The sequence below is a fragment of the Mytilus trossulus genome, chromosome 2 (genome assembly GCF_036588685.1).
Source record: "Mytilus trossulus isolate FHL-02 chromosome 2, PNRI_Mtr1.1.1.hap1, whole genome shotgun sequence".
In the NCBI taxonomy this organism is placed as follows: domain Eukaryota; kingdom Metazoa; phylum Mollusca; class Bivalvia; order Mytilida; family Mytilidae; genus Mytilus; species Mytilus trossulus.
The window spans coordinates 42,368,701-42,394,808 of NC_086374.1; the positions used below are offsets into that span (position 1 = coordinate 42,368,701).

At 32.2% G+C, this 26,108-nt stretch overlaps 1 protein-coding gene across 1 annotated transcript; it reads left to right on the forward strand.

Moving 5' to 3' along the window:
* On the forward strand, positions 1–25,534 carry LOC134705775 (uncharacterized). The gene is made up of 8 exons (XM_063564492.1): positions 1–132; positions 2,139–2,281; positions 3,868–4,001; positions 8,573–8,644; positions 11,255–11,302; positions 15,544–15,858; positions 23,871–24,284; positions 25,110–25,534. The coding sequence occupies exons 1-8, from the start codon at positions 1–3 to the stop codon at positions 25,451–25,453; spliced, it is 1,602 nt and encodes a 533-aa protein (XP_063420562.1). The 3' UTR covers positions 25,454–25,534.
* The last annotated feature ends 574 nt before the right edge of the window (positions 25,535–26,108 follow it).

Sequence of the window (26,108 nt, forward strand, 5' to 3'; positions counted from 1 at the left end):
ATGTTGAAGGCATGTGGATACGAAGTATTTGATGTATGGAATCTAAAGCATGTATACTGTGGATCCGCAGGCAACACTGACATCTATCGGCATGGTTATATAGATAATATTGACCTTACTTGTGTCTCTTATGTAAGTAGAATTATATGTTTCTATATCTTTCTCGTGGGATTTGGTCTGATGCTCGGTCCATTTCTGTGTGTGTTACATTTTAGTGTTATGTCGTTGTTCTCCTATTATATTTAATGCGTTTCCCTCGGTTTTAGTTTGTTACCCCGATTTTCTTTTTTGTCCATGGAATTATGAGTTTTGATCAGCAGTATACTACTGTTGCCTTTATCTATATCGGCATAACTAAATAGATAGTATTGACCTTACGTGTGTCTCTTATATGATTTTTCTTAACAAATTCAAGTTGATGTTGAATATTTGTTTATATCTAAATTAAGTGGGTTTTTTTTTAAACATATTCAAAAATGACGCATAACGCAATCGAAATTTAGATTACATAATCTGTTAATTAACATCAGCTTAAACCACAGTTCTGTTGTTCAGAAAAAGAACATATCGTTTTGTTGACACACAGTTCAATCGATATATTTTATGTTACCACTTGAATGAGCAATCTTTAAGAATTTCAATTTTAATTACATAAGTACTGGTATTGGAAAGATTTGATTTGTTAATTGCTAACTCCAGATCAAAAGGATCGAACATGATGCAATTTGCAGCTTACTCAACGTTCATACACAACTGCCTAAGTCCCTAGTATAAATATTTGCCACGTCAACGAATACCGGAAGAATTTTTTTGAGGTGCATAGATAATACATTTAAAAAAAACGAATTAAGAAAGTTCTTGCCTGTAAGAGAAATGTATAGGTACGCTATTGCAACCTGTAAACTCAAAAGTACGACGCGTTTTCTTGAAAGTTCGAATTCGTTCGTTTAACAGTATCGAATATCAGGTTTGACAAATTGACAAATTAATCCAGTGTGAAACAAATGAAACATACAGTTATTGTTTTGGTATCATCTAATGCTTTGTCATTAAGAGAATGGGATGTGGATGTTTTCTTTATTTAATATTGTTTTAGAGATGATTTTAAAATTGTTGTCTAGTTTCAATTTAGAATTAGAACACACAACTGCCTGTTGTTGAAAAACATATGTATACATGTGCAAAATGTGACACCTTAATTGAAATAAAAATTCAAACTCCGATATAAAAAAACCACAAATGCCCCTTCTTTTGAAGTTGAATGGTTGCTATCTAAAGAATAAATCGGGGTTGAACATGTTTGTTATAGCTCAAACCTCCCATAACCTTGGACAAGGGTGTAACATCACAACAAAAATACAACCTACAAAAATTATTTAAAAAGACTTAAATCATTATATGGATACAAAACAGAAAGACATCAAACATTACACAGACCAGACGTGGCAGAGTATATATACATCCCTCATCCTTAACATTAAAAAGTCACTAGTATGACAATAGTTAACTCTAAGATCTGAGATAACTATATGTCACTTACAGCTTTTTCAAAGCCAACGCCAACTAATTAAAAACAATCATGTACCTATGACTAAAATATAAATCAATACACATCCACAATCAGGAAAGTGCATAAGTTTATAACAATAATATTTAGAATGAGATAATTTATTGATAACGAAATCATTATTTATTTATATAAAAAAAAAATCAAATATTTAATGACAGTGTTGAATAGGTTACCTTTAAGAATGTTTTTTTTTTCAAAGATTGATAAGTTTAACTGGATCGTATTTAAATCTTCGGGCTCAGTTAACAACATAAACATCAAATTTCAAGGTTGATATTTTCGGAATCCGTTCGAAACAAGTATTCTACAGGTACAGTCAAACTTACAACCAAAGAATGCAGTACCGGTGTTAAGTAATTTGTTATATCCAGATCCCGAACTTAAGGGTGTTGTCTTATTGATGTATATCCATGCTTAACAATTCGAAATATTTTGTGTTAACTTTTTTATTTGAACCAATTACATATTAAACAAGTTAAGTGTAAAGTCTATTTTGTCTGTTTTAGTTTTCAGCTTAACTTGATTAAATCTATATCAAATCTGTTATATGACACATTGAACATTTCAGCTGGAAATGAGATTTGAGACAAACAAACTAACCCTGAGGTATGACAATCCTTTCACTCATAGGATAGAAAGCATTCTAAGCCGTAAACCGGACAGCAGTTCTCCTGATAGGTCTCCATTACCTACGGATATCTTTATGACAAAGTAAGAATTATAACTTTTAGTATGTAAGGTGTCTATTACTAGTAATAGCATAGTTTTAAAACAGGAATAGTATTAGTTAAAAAATAGATATTTCACTTCATGATGTCTTAAAGAAAATTAATACAGTTTACCATTGTATGTGATTTGGGTTTTCGATCGACTTGATCTTTTTAAAAAAATCACAAACAAAACTAAGTTATGTTCCCGTGGTCGTGTTTGGAACGCGGTCGTGTGTAATTGTTTTTAATAAGATGTGGTATGATTTACAATGAAACAACACTCCACAAGAGACCAAATGACAACTAATGAACTTTCCACAATGCAACAACAGGATTGTAACGTTAAATATCGTTTTAAGTTTCTATCCTCTATAAACTTATCTAGATTTTTCCCGATTTGAAACTATTAACGTTTCATATAATATGAATACAGTCATTATATATACATATACTAATTCTTATGTTGTACTGTTATACCACTGTCCAAGGTTAGGGGGAGGGTTTGGATCCCACTAACATGTTTAACCCCGCCACTTTATTTATGTATGTGCCTGTCAAAAGTCAGGAGCCTGTAATTCAGTGGTTGTCGTTTGTTTGTGTGTTTCATATTTGTTTTTCGTTCATGTTTGTTTACATAAATGAGGCTGTTAGTTTTCTCGTTTGAATTGTTTAACATTGTCTTATCGAGGCCTCTTATAGCTGACTATGCGGTACGGGCTTTGTTCATTGTTGAAGGCCGTACGGTGACATATAGTTGTTAATGTTTGTGTCATTTTGGTCTTTTGTGGATAGTTGTCTCATTGGCAATCATACAACATCTTCTTCTTTATAATTGAGAGGAGAATAAAAAAAAATTAAACTACTTAGCTGTCCGTTTAATGAAACTTTTCTGCTTACAATAATGTATAGAATACATTCATAATATACATACACATAACTTTCTAATCATACAGAGTCATAAAGTAAATTCATTCTATACATGTACAGGAAGCTTTCTGATATAGGAATGCCCTGAGATGACAATATGTGAAACAATTAAAACGTAAAAGCACCGGCATGCATGGCAAGCGATAAACTAAGAACAAATATGATATTCAGCAACAAACGACAACCACTATATTACAGGCTAATGACTGGGGACGGGCATGTAACGAATGTGACAGTTTAACACATGTTTGTGAGCCCTCAATCGTTCCTTCAGATTGGAAAATGATGTGCTAGTACAACAAAATAAAAAAATGTAAAAATCCGAGGTAAATTTATCAACTCATCAGAAAGGCAAGAAGAATAAATTCAAAATGTCATGTAGACAATATACACAAGTACTCCTCTTATATCTAGAGTACCCGCAAACAATGACTAATAAATAAATCATGTTCACACAGACTAACTACTTGTTATATGTTATGAACTCTGCTTGGTTCGTATACGTTTGGAACGATATGCCCTTAATTTTGTGTTAAAGGGCTGTTAATGCTTTTGTATTCAAATATGTATTCGAATATGGTATCAAATTGCCCCTTGTCTAAATAGATAATTGACGAATTAAACCGAATATGTTATATTTTTTCATCAACTTTGTTTTAGCACAAATAACAAATATGAGTTTCTATGGTTAGATAGCTCTAATAGTACTCTATATGCTGGTATATACCATAGCACTGAGGCCGGTAAAGCGCCGCAGTATGTGTACAATGTGGCTACAAGTTCACCATACACTGGTAAGTCTGTAAAAATCCACACACGCACACACATACATGCACTCGCACTATAATGCAGAGAAGGATTAACATACTAGATTAATTTATATTATATTGGATAGTAATAAAGCACCAAATAGCATGTTAACATAAAAAATAACAGCATGTCAACATTAAATAAAAAAAAAATAAGCCAATAGGAATAATCATTGTGTGTCCGGTCAAAATCTTTCTTATTGTGGACAGCGCGTTTCTGGCGTATTGAATTTTAAACCTGATACCTTTTGTTAGCTATTATTCATGTGTTTCTTTGTCTAATATGTTCTCCTAATTATGAGTATCGTATTTTTGTAATATAATGTTGTCATTTTAATGTTATATATGTAGGACTCTAAAGTGCGATGGTACTCTAAAGTGCGATGGTCACGCTAAAGTGCGATGATCTACGCTAAATACGATGCTTGGTTTTGTTTTGCTAAAGTACGATGGTATATCACGCTAAAGTGCGATGGACCAATATGATTAGGTTCGAAACATTAAAATAAATGGATTATAAAAAAAATACAAAAGCTAATATGCTAAGGTATAACATATGTGGTAGGCTTTATGATTTATTGGTAAGCTTAAGTAAAAGAGGGACGAAAGATACCAAAGGGACGGTCAAACTCATAAATCTAAAACAAACTGACAACGCCATGGCTAAAAAAGAAAAAAGACAAAAAGACAAATCAATAGTACACATGACACAACATAGAAAACTAAAGAATAAACAACACGAACTCCACCAAAAACTAGGGGTATTCTCAGGTGCTCCGGAAAGGTAAGCAGATCCTGCTCCACATGAGGCACCCGTCGGGTTGCGTATGTGATTACAAATCCGGTAAATAGTCTAATGCGGTAGGTCACATCCATGAAAGGGAAGGGGATTGTAGTTAAGACGTAAGGAACATATCCGATATCATTTTCGAAACGGTTATTCCATACTGGTCAACCAACTCGAGATGGCGTCTGTATAATTTACGAAGGAATGATTTCAACTTTTCCATTTGGAACTCTTGGTTTAATAGCTTCCTTGTGAGCAGCAACCCTCTGTCAAGAAAATCGTGATAGGAAATGCAAGCACGGGAATATCGTATCAATTGGGAGATATATACCCCGAATGCAAGTGCTGCTGGAATGTTGCTATTTAGAAATGGAAAGTTCACAATTGGAAAGCTGAAATCATCTTTTGTCGTAAAATTTTGTTTTCAATCGACCCTCATTGTCAATTTCTAGATGTAAGTCCAGATATGAAGCCGACTTAACTGTATCTGTAGTATCCTTTATCTCTAGTTCATTGGGATAGGTGCGTTCCACATAGACACCAAATTTTGAATTATTTAGTGAAAGAACATCATCTATATAGCGGAAAGTAGAGTTAAAGGATATTGCTAACTTCTTATCTTTCTTCCTAAGAAGTTTCTGCATGAAGTCAGCCTCATAGTAATAAAGAAATAAGTCGGCTAGTAGAGGGACACAGTTTTTTCCATTGGAATGCCGACAGTCTGTTGAAAAACACGTCCTCCGAACGTAACAAATATGTTGTCAATCAAGCAACCAAGCATCTTGAAAATATCAGTTTCAGAGAATTTTTTGTTTGAATCAGAGTTTCTAAATTTGGAAAACCAACCACATTGTCGGAATAAGTAACATTTATTTGAACAAGGCATTTAGCTTTAATCATGATTTAGCTTTAATCTTTAATGCGAGAAAAGGGTATCATTCGTCGATCTTTCTCTTTTCCTTAAAAATACATGTTATATTTTCCTGCACTGTACAAACTATGTTTCAGCCGACAATTTATAATTTACACTGAAAAACATGAACCTTTTTTTTTAACAACGTTACTTTCCAATAAAATTGAGAAAAATTTAACGGGGACTTCAATGTTAACTGCAACGTAAACAATGATTTCAGTGCATCCGTTTGCTACCAATAGAAGCAGTATAATATGATAGCTATGCGTATACTATTTTGGATCTATAAAGTAAAATGGTCAACTGCAGGATACAAGTCCTTCTTCCAGCATCCAAAATAAATCAACACAGTTGGCTAACTTGCTTCAGCAAATGAAACACAGTTAGGTCAGAAATTCAGTCCTGAACATTTGATTTAGAAGTTGTCAATCAAATATTCTTAACTTATCTTCTGGCATATTCATTTTTGGTTTATATAAACAACTGTTAACGTCATAATCCAAGTACTACAATTTTTACGTTTATACTTTCGCGGACCATCGGACTTTAGCGAATGGAAGCATCGCACTTTAGCGTATACCATCGCACTTTAGCGTCACCATCGTACTTTAGCGTCCCCATCGCACTTTATAGTCCTACATATTTAACTTTGCTATTAAAGTGCGAGGTTTGGCATGCCACGAAACAAGGTTCAACCCTCCATTTTTTTTCTTTAAAAATGTCCTGTACCAAGTCAGGAATATGGCCATTGTTATATTATAGTTTGATTTTGCGTTTGTTACATTTTAACGTTGTATTTCCGTTATGTCGTTTGTTTTCTCTTGTGTTTGAGTGTGGATTTCAATCAATGACCGACCTCTATTTAAGGTAGCTCAATACAAAGATAGTTTTACTCCCAATCAGACAACTGTAAACTGATGTCATTCATTTCATCCTTCTTTAGATTTTATAAATGAGGTACCAAAAGAAAGAAGAAGGATTAATCTTTCAAATTGTGATTATTTCAGTATGACATAATTATTACATAATTAGTTGTTATGTAATTATATGCTATATTGTGATGTCCACACTTGAATGAGTTTGGCTTCTTTGTTATTCATAGAATCCCAAAACATTTTATTTAGTCTTGCATAACACAGCTTGACCTCCAAAACAGTTTCTCAGATTTCAAAAAACATCAATAGAACAAATTTTATACCCAATTGAATTTAGTGATCTCTTATGCATTGGTGTTGCTAACTTCATTAAAGGTTAATGAAAGAATAAATTACAATAGGAAAAATCTGAGACATGGTTGTGGAGTTCAAACTGATTTGTACAAGAATCTTTAAAATATTTTGGGATGCTATGAATATTAAAGAAGCTAAATTCATTCAAGTGTGGACATCACAATATAACAGCTAATTACATAACAATTAATTATGTAATAAGTATGTCATAATGTAATTATTACAATTTGAAAGATTTATACTTCTTCTCTCTTTTGGTACATCATTTATAAAATTTAAAGTTGGATTAAAGGCATTACATCAGTTTAAAATTGTCTGATTTGGGATGTATTTGCAACCTTAAAACGTTACCGTGACATTTCCAGTAACAACATCACCATTGAAGTATCCTTAATTGAAAATTAACAAAGATCCATTTAACATAAAAAGATTTGAAAAAAACCCCAACTTTTCCGTGCATACCGAATAACTTTATGTGTTTGCATCGTTTCCAAGACATATGGTGGAAGCAAAAGATTCCAGTCTTGAAGTGTTAATATCGCGACAATATTTGAAGAGTGTTAATAAACTATCAAAAATAATCTTTACTTATTCATGTCACACCCATACTTTGGTACAATTATTAAAACTACTGTTAAAATAAAATTTGAAGCGATAGTCATACAAGTGAGAGGTTTAGCTAGCTAGCTATAAAAAAGCAGGTTCAATCCACCCTTTTCTACATAGGAAAATGCCTGTACCAAGTAAGGAATATGACTGTAGTTATCCATGCGTTTGATGTGTTTTATCTTTTGATTTGATTTCCTATCGAAGGTCGGTGGTTTCCTCCGGGCATTCAGGCTTCCTCCACAAATAAAAACTGGCCGCCACGGAATAGCCTAAATGCGGTGCTTAACGTAAATTGTTATTTTCGCGACGTCAAACTATGACTTTTCGGGAAAAGATTCAGTTTTCGACTGATTTTAATCATTCAAACTAATTTTCTTGAAAACGAGTTTATGGACCCCTCTTTTTTTTAAATACAATTTGGTTTGATTACGTATGAAGATTATGTGCGCCAATTTTTATGAAAAGTTTAATAGGGCAATTTTTTAGAATTTGATAAATATACAGCAAAAAAATGATGTTTTTTCTACATTCATGAACATTTGATAAATACGAGTTATTTCTAAATAAAAAATGTATACATTATTAGGATGCTTAAAAAAAATCAAAAGTTACAAATCATTGAAAAAAAAACAATTTGTGTGTATCTTTTAAAAACAAAAAAAAAACAGATGTCTTTCTTTCGAAAGGAAAAATACGCCCATAAATCCGAATTTTGAGCAAATATACAAAATTTCGACCTCATTTTACTCAAAAAGTATCTAATGAAGGTATATTTTTTATTGCATATTTGATTTAATTAGATTAAAAAAGTCAATATAAAAGTGTTGAACAAAAAGTAAATACGGGATAAAAACTGTATTGTATGCCCTTAAAAGTGACGTTAATTCACCTCAAATCAAATAACATATTTTGATTAGGCCATTTTACTAGGGACTTTCCATTTTGAATTATCTTCGAAGTTCAGTATTTTCGTAATATAAATTTTTAAAATTGTTTTACGTTTCTCCTTCTTCTTAAGATGATGTCGACCCTACAAGTTTTAATGATATAAACGCAGCAAACGATGTTGAGATAGTATTGTCAATTAAAGGTAAGTTCAATTACCAATTTCAGTTAAAATTCTGTAAATGAATAAATATCTTATACCATTATAAAATATATGATTATATGACATCTTTACCAATGTCTGTATGAATGAACAATACCAAATTGTGGGTTTTTTACAAAGTTGATAGCACATAACTTTGAAATATATACGACAGCATAAAAACAATGCGTATTCACAACGAACTAATTAACATTAAGTATGATTGTGGTTATACAAATTCAAGTTTTAAGTTTTTATATAGTAATGCAATACACATCTATAGATACAAAGACGTGTACGTACATATCGCTTATACATTTGGTGTCTAAGTAGACAGAATAGCTTGTGTATGTGCATCACGATAAAAGAAAATTATGTTCAAAGAAATGCCTGTTATGACAATAATTTCTGCAATATGTAACGTGACCGCACTTACAAGAGAAAAATGCTTAAATAATTTTAAATGATTATTAAGCTGAACTGGCCTTAAAGGCCAAGTGAGCTTTTCTCATTACTTGGCGTCCGGCGTAGTCCGTCGTCGTCGTTAATTTAAAAAAAAATCTTCATCTCTGAAACTACTTAACCAAAGTTAAATAAATGTGACGGACATATACTTTTAAGACACTCTAGCTTTCCAACCTTGTTCCTGTTTACTGGTAATACATTTTATACATGCTGGATAAGTTCTATGTGCAACAGTATAAATACTTCTTTATTTTTCTACTTTTCTTGATTCTTATCTCAAACACTAATCCATTGAATTTTTCTACCACTGTATCATACATGCATAATAAACGAAGTTAGCGTGGTACCTTTGGAAACTATCATTTTCAGAAATTGACACATTTGACTTTGAAAACAACGCGTATATTAGTTTTGTCATGTCTTTTATTGCTTTCTATATGGGTATTGATTTTGTCCCTTGTTGAACACTGTAAGATGTCCTGTTATTGTTCATATCTGTGTCCTACTTGGTAATGCCTTTGCATCTAGTTAGTTTTATTTTCTTTCAACACCATGTATTCTAATTTATATCAGTGATTTGATTATTGATGTTTCTATTATTGAAATCATATTCGTTCCTCACGCAGAATGAATGAAACTTACACTATCTGATATCTATTCCCCCGACTATGAACATATCCTTTCCATGAAATTAAGTACTTATGTCATCTTAATCGAAATGGCGTTTAAATATAATGTCTACGAATTCGTGTTAAATTGTGACTTAAAACCTTCCTCAATAGACCATTTTCCTGAACACCAATGAATCATCAATGGTACTGTAAAATTCAAAATAACATAAAATTGTTTATACAAATTCGATTGACGAATACACATTATGATTAAAAATGTAAATATATCTCAAACTTGTTGATGAAACAGGTTTAAATGCCACAAATTGTTCTGCATTTCACGATATGCCTTTCTATTTCGATCACTAACAATCGCAATCCCACTCAATAGTTACACCATATACCATACACCACTACAACACTCACTATTCCCCATTGTACCATATAAAAAGAAGAAATGGTATCATAGAAATAGACCAAAAGACACAGAAATTAACCACTATCGCTTACCTAACGGCCGTCAACAATTAGAAGATCCAATACCATATGGTCAGCTATAAGAGGCCCCAAAATGGCAAATATAAAACAATTCAACCGAGAAATATATGGACCTGTCCATTGTTATCGCCTACGTCATGTTCATGTTTTACTGGGAAGTTAACAAGGCTATAAATATAAATGAAAAAAAATTCAAGAAACACTACATATACAACATCTGAACGATATAGTTTCAAAATATTATTAAGAAGTCAGGAAACACATTTCCCAATAGACACGTATACATTGTCCTTCAGACTGTGGCTTAAAAAAATAGACCGACATTTACTATATGGTAAAAATAAATGCTACTTTGTCCTCCATAAATCTATTCAAGTTAATTCCAGAAGCATCATTTATTATATTGAGTCAATGCTTCTGCTTTTGTTTGATGCAAGAAATGATGTTGTAGAACTTGTCTTTTCTAATTAGAATTTCCTTGTAGGAGTTATCCTCAGGTTTTTTGTTTGGTAAGTTGTGTTCAAACGCTTGTTTTTCGATTTATATTACATAGACTGTCTGTTGTTTGTCCTTCGAATGATATCTATTGAAATGTGATGATCCCTCGGAAGCTTTTTACACTCTCGATCAGTAGTTGGTTTGATTGTATTGAATAAATCAACTTAATATTTTAAAAACTAATTAGTTCTAAAACAATAAAATGATTAACAAAAAGTGAGGTTTATTGCATTAGCATAGTTGGTCTATAGGCTGCTGTTCTGTGCCTATTCGATTATCAAATATGAAGCTTTAAGTTATTTATTTATGGATGTTGTAAAGGTTTCTCATTGAAAGATACTTCAAAAACAACACTTTTTATTCATCAAATCTAGAATTTTATAAAGAAAACATTTTATATTTTTTAAGAATTATATGCAATCCTATTGTATTTGATCAACCCCATATTCTTGCATAAGCATTGAAAGCGATCGTGGTTTTTTTTTTGTTTTTTTTTTGTTTGTTTTATCTCAAATGTAATTATATAGCATTGTTTCTTCAGACCATTGTAACTTTGCTTCAAGTACAAGTAAACAAAACACCTGTCCAGGTAAGAATATAATTACATGTATATCGTTAAAATTATAGATGTTTGTCTATGTTAAAAACTATTATAGCAAAAGATGATTAAAGCAAACACCGTATTTAACACTCTTTACCATTATAAAAAAAGAAATGCAATGTAGGTTATCATATGCAACAGTCCTGTGTCTTTTGCAGCAGATCGCGCGTTTAAACTATGAATAGTCAAGTCTTAAAAATATTTTTTGGCTTTTTTGCCAAATATTCGATGGGAATGAGTATTAATCGGGACCAATTGGAATAATGTGCATAAGAAGTATAAAATTTCTTTCATCGAATTGCTCCAAACTTTGTGGCCAAACACGCTAAAAAAATCATGGTCATGCAGCGTGTCGGTCTTGTTCAGAACATGAATCATTTTCAAATATTTTCATATTGTCCTCCTGAGTTTTGAAAATAAAAATGTTTTGCTCCAAACTGACTATCATATTGAAACATTGTGTTTGTATGGTACTAGTATTCATTTTTTGTCAGCATTCTATAACTATGCCAGTGTGCAACCTTTTTTAAAACAATTTTTACTTTTCTCGACTAGCAATTAAATAATTCACAGTCTCACACAAAAACAATAGATAGAAGACTGAAACGTATATTTCTTCTTCTTTTGAATTCCACTCTAATTTTTGGACTGTAAATATTGGGTCGCACAGAATACTGACGTACAGTTGGAGAAGGGGTGGATGACATACAGAGCCAACAGCTTGACAAATTTTTAACTATCTTTTTCTAAACAATGATCCCTGATTAATTGAGAAACGGGGCGTTGTCCGCGATAAGTTAAGGACAGCTAAATCATTAATCTATTCAGATGTAAATATCTTATATGGCTAAATTCAGGTGGTCATTCTATATTCAGTATTGATGTTCATTGATTATTTTAACAATTAATGATATAATATACTAATAAATGTTAGGTAACCCAGTTTTCTTTCACTAGCTTTTATATATTACATGTCGTATGACGCGAAATAGTGAAGTTAGATTAAAAATTGATTATATGTAAACTGAACATTTTCATGGAATAGCTAGCTAGGGAAAACGTTAATATCGTCGTTCTAAAACGTCTTTCCTGCTGTTTGCTTTTATTAATTTACATGCAATAAACTAAACTATGTTTTGTGTATTAAAATTGTATGTCTTATTAGTATTATTTAAACTGACTTTATTCAATAATGAAGGCATTTTCCGTATAAACATGCTTTTAAAGTTCCATATATTCAAATATTCCTTATGGTAAATTACACCTCGAATTCAATCATGTAATACACAAAATTTGTTCAGTATTTTTTTTTAATTACAGCTTGATTTAAACACAAAATCTGTTTTTAAAGTATTACAAAACGGTCAAATGGAGACAACATCAAATTACTGCTCAAATCATTACTATTGTATATTTATACATGATCTTGAGTGCATGCACCAATGTTTTTTTAGAATATAACAAAACATAACTTATCCTTCTACTCGGTTTTACAGTAGTTTTAACCCATTTACATAATACGGTATGTCCCCTTGCACCAGGTTTTTCTAACATTACCCTCTTATTGAACGAATATTACACTTCTGCAAAAAAAATGGTTTATAATAAATCTATCAATTTTGGATTTTTTCAAAGTGGTATGGCCAAAATCCAATAAGTATTTATCACACGCAGGACATATCAAAAATCTCATCCAATTTTACTAAACTTGTCAACACAGCCTTGTTTATACTTTAAGGTTTAGGTACCCTTCTGTAGCCATTTTTGTACGAATTTTTCAAACTTCAATTGTATCAAAACTACAGATATAATGATTAATAGAGATAGGCCATTTTGTACATATTCCAAGGGGAAACTTGATGCAAAGCATAATTTTTAACTGTTCCGTTGCATTTAATAGAAAAAGAGGACTTTGTGGCAAATAAATCAAGATTTTTATAGAAAATCCACAGCCTTTATTCTTGTACTCTCATATTTGACAATTTGATGACTGATAGATATAGGATTAGTGCATGCAGTGCTATCATTAATTTCCTTAAAACAAGTTTATAAATGTAGTGATTGGATAAAACAGATATAAATATGTCCAAAATCAAGTACACCTTTTAAGGTGCGCTCGAGTTTAGTGACCCAGCACGAGGTATTATGGATTTTACAGGTTACTTAGAACTTTTTTTTTTAAATAAACACTAGCACATCATAGAAAATCAAGTGAGTAATTTATGTTTCAAATTTTATAACAAAAATCTCTGTATTAAAGGCTGTGGATTTTCTATAAAAATCTTGATTTATTCGCCACAAAGTCCTCTTTTTCTATCAATTGCAATGACACAGTTAACATTAATGCTTTGCATCAAGTTTCCCCTTGGAATATGTGCTAAATGGCCTAACTCTATTATTCATTATATCTTTAGTTTTGATACAATTGAGGTTTGAAAAATTCGTACAAAAATGGCTACAGAAGGGTACATAAACCTTAAGGTCATGTCAATATCGAATTTTAAGTATTTACATAAATAATTAAGCATATTCCCTACAATAACCAACTGTTTATTGGCAGCAAAGCTGTATAAATTATTGATGAACGTTTATGCAAAAACTGCAATGACTAAACTAAATATATGAATTTCAAACATATTTGCCTCCAACAACAAATATGTTTTTCTCTGAATAACATTTTAATTAATGGATGTTTAAGAAATGGTTAAATCAAATCTTTTATTTATAGCATATATGTTGTGTACAAGTTGTAATGTTGTACAGTTTTTTTTGTACAAATAATCAGCGTTTTATGAACTGCTTAACACAATTGACGATGCAGGCATACAGTACGCTGGTTTCTGTCATATTTTCACAACTTCATCATACAGTCTATTACTGAGCATTGATACAAAAACATTATAAGACCACAACATGATTTTTCATTGGTATGAATATGACATAAGGAGAAAAATAAAATTATAATTTAAACGATTCAGGTATCCTCATTTCCAGTTTGAGATACTAACACTAAATGTTAGGTTGAAGTATATAAATTTGAAATTAAAACATTAAACTATAAAAAAGAAGATGTGGTATGACTGCCAATGAGACAACTATCCACAAAAGACCAAAAGGACACAAACATTAACATTTATAGGTCACCGTACGGCTTTCAACAATGAGCAAAGCCCATACCGTATATAGTCAGCTATAAAAGGCCCCGATAAGACAATGTAAAACAATTCCAACGAGAAAACTAACAGCCTTACTTATGTAAAAAAAAAAATGAACGAAAAACAAATACCAATATTTAACACATAAACAAACGACAACCACTGAATACAGGCTCCTGACTTGGGACAGGCAGATACATAAATAATGTGGCGGGGTTAAACATGTTAGCGGGATCCCAACCCTCCCCTAACCTGGGACAGTGGTATAACACTACAACATAAGAACGAACTATAAAAATCAGTTGAAAAAGGCTTAACTCATCAGATAGTATATTTTAAAAGATAAAACTACTGCATTCATTCAAGATAGCGTTTTTCATTTAGCGGAATCAAATAGCATTCCAAAAATCAACTACTGTCCTACCTTTTATTGTGTTTGTACTGTATAATCCTGACCTTCACATAATCCAAGATTATTTTGTATTGTGGAATCCGACATTAGTATTACCGGAAGTGTTGTCGTGGGGTTCCACGTGCTGTATATTTTCTCGAGTCTTTCGGAGCTTTGCATCATCTTTATTAAAAAACGCGGAAATTGTATCATCAATGAAAACGAAATTACCGGAGAGTAACAAATGTTATGTAAATCAGGGATCCTCATAGAAACCAAGATGGCGGTTTTACAATGTGATTAATCTTGAAAACTGTGAAGGTCAGGATTATACAGTGCAAACACAATAAAATGTAGGACAGTAGTGGATATTTGGACTGGATTTTTCTGCCGCTAATTGAAAAAAAACATCATCTCGAGTGAACGCGACTGATATTTAACAAAATTTTTACAAAAATAATTTTGCCAATTTTACGTGTCGGCGATTATAGTAATTTTTCGGATTTCCATTTTTGAAAATGCCTGTACGAAGTCAAGAATATGACAGTTGGTGTCCATTCGTTTGATGTAATTTATTCATTTTGATTAAGAACTTTCCAAATTTAATTGTACTCAGAGTTGAGTATTTTGTGATTTTACTTTTTAGGGATATTTGTCAAACTTCTTAATTGTTATTTAAATAGATCATGGAACTCCCACTGTTCACAATACAGATACATATATTGAAGTTCCAGCCGGTGAAAGTGTAACCATTGACTGTTCATACACCGCGTATGGTCTGGCAACGAATGTTGAATGGACATTCAAAGACAAGTCTGGTGTTTCATATGCAATAACAGCTGGAATAAACGTGTCTAAATACAGTGGGTCTACTGTACACATTCCTTCGTTGACCGTCAAACATTTTGGTATCTACGACGAGGGTATATACAAATGTGCAGCAATTAATAGTTTTGGTACAGATACCGGAGTAAACATTCAACTTGTGATGATTCAAGGTAAGATACAATCAAGCCCTTTTAAAAATTATTCTTTTTTCAAAATTGTTAATATTCTATGGGTCCTCAATGCTCTTCAACTTTGTACGTGATTGGCTGTATAAATATTTTGATCTGAGCGTCACTAATGAGTCTAATGTAGACGAAACGCGCGTCTGGCGTATTGAATCATAAACCTGGTACATTTGATAACTATTCTTTATAGTGTTATTGTCTGGGAAGATATGAAAAGAATGGATGCTAACTGACCCTTTCAAGTAGTTTGTTGATATAGAATTAAAGTAGCATTTAATGAGAAATTATCCAGTAAACATCTAACATTTCAAAGTATTGATATTGGGTATCAGAATTTGCAATTTTTATTATCAATGTAACTGTTTAACAAAAGAAAGAAAGAAACTACACTCTTTAAGTTGCCAGTAGCAGAATATTGAAATAACGTTTGAAGCGGTTAATTTGATTGAAATATATAAAATTAAAAAATGTGCCACTAATTTCATGTTCTTGCTAATAGTATACAAAAAACGCTGGTAAGTGCAATGCACCAAATTGGTCTTCGCGAAGGAGCGATTTAGATTTACTAACTTTACCAATATAATAGAAACATAACAGGAGAGACTACGAATGTATGAATGAAGATGTCGATTTTTTCGCTCCTAAGATAAGTCATCTTATTTGATAATGAAATGGATAATTTTGGAAATTAGAACTTTCAAGTGTTTGATTGGTATATTGGGACCTTTCGCCCGTTATTAATATGGTAAAGACGCTGGTTATTTTGTTGATTTATTTTTTTTTTGAAATTCAGTATCAACAATAAGTAGAATCCCGAGAGACATTGTTATTTATTTGTTTATCACCTGTACCCTGGGGTGTTTTGTATTCCAAGTGAACAGTAATTAGAACTACGATTTATATATTGAGGCTCTATACGAGTGGGTTAAAATATGGAGTCAAGCCAAACGGACACATCTACAGTATTAACCGAAAGTAGGGATGTTCTTGACGAAGATCCTAGCCAGAACATAACATTACAAAACGTCTATCAACTGCTAATAAACATGAATGGCAGACTTACTTCCATTGAAACGGGAATGACACAAGTCACCAAAATGAACACAACATTAACAACATTAGCTAAAAAATTTAGCGAGTTAAAAACAAAAGTTAACGAAGCTGAATCAAACGTTCAAAAAATAAATGTAAGATGCGAAAAAAGTGAGTCCGAAATATCACAAATTAGAACACAACATGGAAATCTAGATAAACAATTAAAGAATTTACATGTTAACAATAAAGAAGTGAATAATAATTTACAGAGTATAAGTGATTTTATGGACGACTTTAAAGTAAAACATGACAACAATGTAAAAGATGTAAAACAAATAAGATCTTCTGTTAGTAGAGTAGCTAACGACTTAGACGACCGAACAACGGAATTGAGGTCAGAAATTAAATCAGCTTTAAGTGATGCGCGAGAGGAACACGAAGAACTTCGCAACAAAGTAATCGATTTGCAATGCAGATCGATGAAAAACAACTTGGTATTCACAGGAATACAAGAGGCGGAGCACGAAAATACAGAACAGGTAGTGAAAGACTTTATACGCAAAGAATTGCATATTTCAGATTTGATAGAACTGGTAAATGTTCATCGCCTCGGCAGTGGAGCTCGCGTAGGAAAAAGAGGCCGCCCGCGACCAATCGTAGCCAGATTTATCTTCTATAAAGATCTTGCAAGGGTACTATCTAACACCTACCGGCTGAAAGATAAATCGTTCGGAGTCAACCAACAATTCCCGGACGAAATTGAGCAGACTAGAAAGAGTTTTTATCCGCTCATGAAGAAAAACGAGCTGAAGGTTGCCAGGTCAAGTTAGTGAGGAACATCTTGTATGTCGATGGTGAAATATATAATGAAGAACGCAATGTTGAAGACGATAAAGCTACGAACACACAGACTCAAACAAAAATGTCGCATACTCCAGATAAAAACCCTGTACAAAAACGCAAACTTACAACGACGCCAAAACACTATTAGCTACCCCATAGAGAGTCAGTTGTTACCGATGCTTTTCTGAAAGACATTTAAATGTTAAACCTTAACTGTTGCGGTGTAGTGAGAAAATCGCAGTATCCTGAATTTATCAAATTGATAAGTGACCATGATATTATATGTTTGACTGAAACAAAAACTGATAATTTTGATAATATTAACATACCAGAATATACTTTTAAATTTAAAATAATCGAAAGTCACACTCTAGAGTAAGATCAGGTGGCATAGCTTTTGGGTATAAAAATGAAATGTCTAAATATATTCATATCATTGAAACTAAGAGTAGCCTAGTGCTATGGGCTAAGATATCTGCAGATTTCCAACAGACTGATGAAGACTTGGTGATTGGGAACGTGTGCATCCCTCCTGAAAATTCGCTGTACAAAATAACCGATGCATTAAACGAACTAGAGCAAGAGTTGTTGAAACTTTCTGTTAACTATAAATACATTATGCTTGTCGGAGATTTTAATAGCAGAACTGCTTCTGATATTGATTTTTCAAATATTGTAAAAAGCAAACATGATATAGTTAGTGATTCAGATTTATGCTATGATTACTCAAATGCTTTATGAGAGTTAAATATGTTAAGTATTAGAAAAAGTAAAGATATATCGAAAAACACTTATTATGGAAACGCTTTACTTGATATTTGTAAAAATAACAATTTGTTCATTTTGAATGGTAGAGTAGATGGTGATAAAGAGGGAATATTTACATGTAGAAGTTCTAGTGTTGTTGACTATTTTATTTGCTCATTTGAATTATTAAATCATGTTGTAAATAAATGAGAGTCAACATCTTCCTAGGTTTATAGCTTTAATAATAAGGATGACTGATACCTGAAATGAATACACAGTATATTAGTAAATGATTAGTTATCTCCTCCCCGGGGGACAAGTTTTTTGTATACGAAGAAAAAAAAAAAAAAACTTAAACCAAGTCAAGTCTATTAGAAAATAGATCTTCAGGAATGTTCTGTTAAAGTCATCCGGAAGCGAACAAGATTAAACGTATGGTGTCCTTTCACAATTTTAAACATATGGTGTCCTTTCACAATTTTAAGTGTATGGTCTCTAGATTCACTTATAAATGTCTTTGCATATCTCATTAATCAGTTCCTGATTCATCAATGTTATGTTCTGTTGTGTTGCGGCGGCTCGGTCTTCGTGGTGTTAATAGTTCCTTTTCTCCAGCTTTATTATGTGGCTGAAGACGGGATAGAGCACGTGGTACTCTAGACATTGAAGGTACATCTGGTTCAGGGGTCTGGTGGAATGACTGGTCCAAATCTATTTGTGAAGGCTGTTGAATTGTCTGAGTCTGTGTACCCTGTTTTTGAGTGGGGACTATAATTGGTGTCTCATTCAATGCAGCTGGTTGACTTAAGATTCTTGTTGGTGATAAAGACACTGGAATCTTGGGTACTTGTGGCTGTGTTGTCTTGGGTGTAGATGGAGAGCTCAAGATCACTTCTGGATGTTGAACTGCAGTAGGTGCCATCAAAGTACCATGTGTTTGGTTGGTTTGAAAAGGAGTGAACTTTCGAAGGTGTTGGCGGTTGCGGATAGTTACTCGGCCTGTGCCATCATTGCATGTAGATACGTTTTCGTCTCTTTACTCAGATGTACATTGTCCATTGACACTTTTGTTGAAATTTAAAATTGAGCAAAATGCTGTAACTGAAGCTAAAACAATGATGTAACAAGTGGTAGTGAAAATATTAAGTTAAAAAAAAGGGATAATGAAAAAAAACAAGATTTCATTGAGGACATTAATGGAAATAAGATTACAGAATTAGAAAATGAATTAATGTTTTTGCATTCAAGTGTTATATCGCAAAATTCTGTAAATAAATTGTCCGAACATATAAATGATATACTTTTGGAATCAGCAGAAAAGGTACTAGGTACCATTACTTATAACACGAAGGTTAAAAAGAACACAAAGGAAAACAAACCATGGTTTGACAAAAAATGCTGGGAGCAAAGAAAGTGCTCACGAATTGCAAAACGACGATATAAAAAACAACAAAACAACAGATAATCATGTTCAAATGAAAGATGCAGAGAGAAAGTATAAATAGCAGATGGATTGTTCTATACAAGAATATAGAAAGATTTTTAGAAAAAAGATGCAAAATTTAAAAAACAGTAACTCTAAGGAGTTCTGGAAAATTTTAAATGAAAAAAGAGAAAAACGTAGTCCAAAAATGTCCATCGATGTTCTCTTTGATTTCTTTAAAGACTTGAATTCGTCGGATTCAGTCGACGATATCCCTGTTTCGCAAGTACCAAACCAGTTCAATTAAACTCTAAATAGTATCATAACAGAAAATGAAATATTTAATTGTATTAAATATTTAAAAAATGGAAAGGCTTGTGGAGATGACAAAATTATTAACGAATATATTAAAAGCACATGTCATATTTGTATGCCTATATATGTTCAATTTTTTAATATTGTTTTTGATTCCGGTAAAATTCCAGAAGCATGGTTAGTTGGTAACATTATTCCTTTTTATAAAAATAAAGGTGATACAAAAAAAACAGAAAATTATAGACCTATCACAATTCTTAGCTGCATGGGAAAGCTTTTTACATCAAATCTGAATTCAAGACTATCCACTTTTTTGGAAAATTACTTATTGTTAAATGAAAATCAATCAGGATTTAGAAAAGGTTATTCAACCATAGATAGTATTTTTGTCCTACATATTCTTTTTGAACTATTGAAGATGCGAAAGAAAAAACTTTTTTGTGCTTTTATAGACTTTGCAAAAGCCTTTGACACAGTTTGGCGATCTGCTTTATGGCAAAAACTTCTGGATAATTTTATCAGTGGAAAAATGTATGATACCATCATGATTGTAAACATGTATAGTAACATTAAATCAAGAATTTTTGATGGTAGTGTATTTTCAGTGTATTTTCCGTGTAATGTCGGTGTACGTCAAGGCAAAAGCCTCTCACCTTTATTATTTTCACCGTATATTAATGATCTTGAGCATTTTTTAAAAGAACAAGATGTAGAAGGGCTAAAAACAGTATCCGATGATATAGAAATTCAGCTAGACTACTATTTTAAATTGTTTCTGATTATGTATGCAGATGACACAGCTCTTTTGGCAGAGTCAAAAAATGACTTACAAAAGCAGCTTCACTCTTTGTTTAACTATTGTGAACTTTGGAAATTGAAGGATAATGTAAATTAAAGCAAAATTGTAGTTTTTTCAAAAGGTAGACCATTATCAAATATAGATTTAAATATAATAATACTTTTTTAGAAATTGTAAATGAGTTTACGTACCTTGGTGTTATTTTTTCTAGAACAGGAAGTTTTTCTAAGGCAAAAAAGACAAAAACAGAAAAAGCCACACACGCTATGTACGATGTTATCCGCAAAGGTCGAAAACATAATTTATCTTTAGAATGCCAACTCGATCTTTTCGATAAAATTGTTAAGCCTATTTTATTGTATGGAAGTGAAGTTTGGGGAGTCGGCAACATTTCTGTTATTGAAAGGGTCCACCTTAAATTCTGTAAAATTTTGTTAAATGTAAAGAAGTCAACGCCAGATTTCATGATTTATGGAGAACTTGGAAGATATTCTTTGGAAATTGATATCAAATTGCGTATTTTAAATTACTGGTCGAAACTTATGTGTGGATAGCAAGAAAAACTTCCTGTTATTTTGTATAAATATGCATATAAAAAGTATGGGATGAGTATTCCATGGCTTAATAATATAAAATCTATTCTAGATAGTTGTGGACTGTCATATGTTTGGAATACACAGTACTTTGTTAGTAATACATGGTTATATCATAAGGTGAAAGTTTGTGTTGTAGACCAATTGAAACAAAATTGGCACTCTATCTTACTAGAATCGCCAAAAGCTATTAATTATCGTCTATTCAAAGATAATGCTGAAAGAGAAAATTATTTTAAGATCCTAGATGATAAAAATATTTTTACTTTTTGTAGATTTAGGATTCTCAGTCATAAACTTCCTATTGAAACTGGAAGGTGGAAAAATATACCTAGAGAAAATCGAACTTGTAAACTTTGTAATTCAGAAGATATTGGGGATGAATTCCACTATATTTTTAATTGTTCGAAATTAAATGATGATAGAGAAAAAAAAATTGAAACCATATTATCTACATAGACCAAACATATTGAAATTTCATGATTTGATGAATACTAGAAACATCAGTATGTTGAATCATTTGTGCAAATTTATTAAACTGATTAATAAACAGCTGGACTCTTAGGGGAAACATTGTTAAATATTTTTTATATAATATTGTATAAATGCATAATGTTTTTTTTATATTACATATAGCTGGACATATTTTTCCAGTTGTAGATCATACATTTGTATTAATTCTGACTTTATGTTATATTAATAATGTTTATAATATCTCTGTACCATGGATTTTGGTTTATGAGAATAAAGATATATAACACGAACAAAAGACGTCTCAAATTTGCCAAAGATGAATAAATACACTAACAAAGTTAGAAAAACGTGAACATACATTTCTGCAAAGGATTGGATTTTTGTAACTGTTTTTCATGATATGTTTATTTGTTGTACTGTTGCACCAGTGTCCCAGGTTAGAGGGTGGTTTGGATCCCACAAACATGTAAATCCCATGTCAGAAGACTGTTATCACGTGGTTGTTGTTTGTTGCTACTAATCAGGTTTGGTTTCCGGTTTTTTTTTTGTGCAATTATCATACTGTCCCTTTTCCCACTGAAACAGTTGAATTTTTAAGTTCAGACTTTTACAAGTTAGAAAGCTGTATTGGTTTTACTTATTTCCGAAAGCCGTACGATGATATATAATTACTATTGTTTTGATTGCCGGTAGGTAGTATACTAGTAGTTACAAGAACGCAAATATTTGTTCACATTTTACATGTAACACTCTTACCCTAAGAAGGTGATCAGAATATAATATTGTGTGTATTTTCAATCGAATATTCATTCAATTAGGTTTAAATATCTAGAAACTTAAAGCCATGTCCAATTCAGTGTAAAACAAATATACGATGGATTTACGAAAGATACATATACAATTTGCCTTCCCTATATGGTCCCATAGTCAAACTTTATTTTCAATTGCATTCTGGTCAACCTTTGCCGCATGATATTTTACCTTTCTTTTGTTGTAATACACGTTGGTCATTTCAGGAACTGCTACTATTTGTTTCTTGATTGTTTGTTATACTAGAAACAAGATATGTAACATCACTGGTACTCTTAAAAAATGTCTATACATATAATTGAACTCTTGCAACCATATAAGGAATGACATTCATATCTTTCAAATTTTTGAATTTGAGCGGTCCTGATGACGATAAATTCAGAAAAGTGCATCAGATGCGCAAGTTAATTAGTTGTATGCGTTTGGTCGATATCATTATTATATTCTTATCCTGTAGATTATTATTTTAAATCAGATTTTTTTTTTAAAACATTTTACCGTTTCATACAGAAACTACGAAATCCAGTCGTAATGCGGTGACAAGGGTGACTGGGGTATAGAAATATGGTCGCTTGGTCTTCTCCCGACCGGCAGTAAAACGCTTGCCGAAGTGGGGCGTCTGTTTCGCTGTGCGGGATGTATCAAGTTCGCAGTCACGTCTGGTCAGAAGGGGGACGTTAAATAAAGAGAGTGCACGTTAAGAACCCTTGCAACAACTCTTTTGAGGAGTCCGTAGGTGGCCTGTTGTAAGGCAAAATTTCTGTCTCTATCCAAGATACCCCATTTTCCAGTGGCAGTCCAAATTTCTCTAACCATCATCCCAGATGGCCTCTATCATATCAACCTTGCTATTGTATTTATTGTGAACTTGTTCTCGTCTTGAATATGCATGAAATATTTGCAACTGGACGTTTAGCAACCAACAATCAATCAATAAATCTTACTCTTTCTTTTAAAGCCTCAACAGTTATTCTAACAGACATGACGAGTGAAGATCTGGCATTCACAACTGTACCATCATCAACATTAGATAGAACTTCAATGAAGATATTTATTTCAAATGATAAAACAACCACGAAAAGAACAACCGATATGATGCCAACAAGCGAAAAAATTACCACGGAAACGACCAATGGAGGCATCGCAACTAATGTTTTATCTATTACCACGGAAACGACCGATAAAGGATTCACAACTAATGTTTTATCTGATAGTATTACTACGGAAACAACAGATATAGACATCACGACTAATGTTTTCTCTACTTCCATGGCAATGACTAGTGGAGACATCACAAGTATGCAAGGCACAACTCAATCCCTATTACCAGACAACCATGCCTCGTCAATATTACCACCAGAAGCACCCACAGGTAAGTGAGGGAAGCAATGGTCAATCTGGCTTTTAATTTTTTTTTTTTTTTTTATATTTATTATTTACCCGACCGTATAAATAAAAAATATGTGAAAAGTATGCATCTGACCTGCGATAGAATTTGAATATCTGATTAATTAAAATATAAACGGAACAGTTTTACTTCCTTAAAGCAAGTTCAGATATACTGCATTTAGCATATTGCTCACGTGTTTCCAATGTTCGTAACATTGATTTGCGGTATATCTTAACAATATATGACAGCTTGGAATTGATGAGGTCGATATACGTAACAGCACTGTCTATATAGGAATAATGGATACCGATGACAAAGACTTTTGCTGACCATGTGATAAAGGCTTTACTCATTGTTGAAGGCTGTATGGGGACATATAGTTGATAATGACATGTTGGTCTCTTGTGGGGAGTTGTCTCATAAACAATTATACCACATCTTCTTTTTTTTCTATTTTGCCTCATGGTTCTGTTTCGAAATCGCATAACTTTTATTGTACGGGCTTTGGACTTTGTTAAATTGTTGAAAATCACAGTTATACGAACTTTTTTCTAAACGCTTTCAGATATTGGGATGATTTTTGGTATGTAATCTATTTATGATGAGTTATAGATCAAGTTTTAGTTCTGTTCCACTCCGCTAATTTTTGCCGAAATTACGTGCTTTGGACTATGTTAATTTTTTGAAAATCACAGTTATACAGACTTTTTTTCGTAATTTTAAAAATCGTTTTTAAGCTTATGTTCTCTGATGCATGTGTAAATTGTGACTTCTTTGTGTGTTATACTTTATTCGAATGTTTTGTAGGGGTGCCACAATGTGCATGCAGTTGTGAATATAGGGCACGACTAGACTATTGGAGAAATCAAACTGTTACCAACTATACAATGGATGAGCTTCGTCTTATTCTATCACCTAAACTAAAGGAACTTGAAGATTTACTTAAGGTTGATAAACAAAATATTTCGTCTTATCTCAACAGATTTTTAAGTGCTCCTGATGACAGGGTATCCTCGCAATCTATAGGGGCTGGTATGATTTTGCTGTTAGTGTCATTTCTGTGCTGTTTAGTATTGTTGGATCTAACTTCTATCAAAAGGCATTTAAACACATGTAGAAGAATTAACAAAAAAACATGGTATAGAAAATAAAAGATCATCATAATGCAATTGTGGACAGAAAACATTTGCCTTCTTGGATTATATGATGTGTTTCTTCATACAAAACAAGTGCTCGTCCTTACATTATTGTCGTTATTTATATTTTCGTTCAATTAAAAGATTAAATTCCATATTATATAATTTTGTGTTATAGTGATAAAGATAAATAAGTTGCCTGTTGAACCCCTACTTTTGACATTTTCGCCTACCACTAGCATGTCTAGTTTTTTTCACACATCGTTGTCAATATAAACAAATAATTGTATACGACTGTCATGCAAGTGAGAGGTTTAGCTAGCTATAAAAACCAGGTTTTATCCACCATTTTTAACATTAGATAATACCTGTATCAAGTCGTGAATTTGACAAATGTTGCCCATTCGTTTGATGTGTTTGGGCGTTTACTTTTTCCATTTGATTAAGGACTTACCGTTTTGAATTTTTCTCGGAGTTTATTATCTTATGGTTTACTTTTGACATGCCCGGATGAAGTTTGAGGTTTTAAAGACTAACAAACCTGACAGTGTTTGATTTTTTCGCATGTGTCTATCAGAAATGATGAAACGTTTGCTTTTAACTGCGAACAGAAAGAGTACATTCAAAGTAAATTTAACATATATTATCGGCTAAAAAACATGTTCTCGTA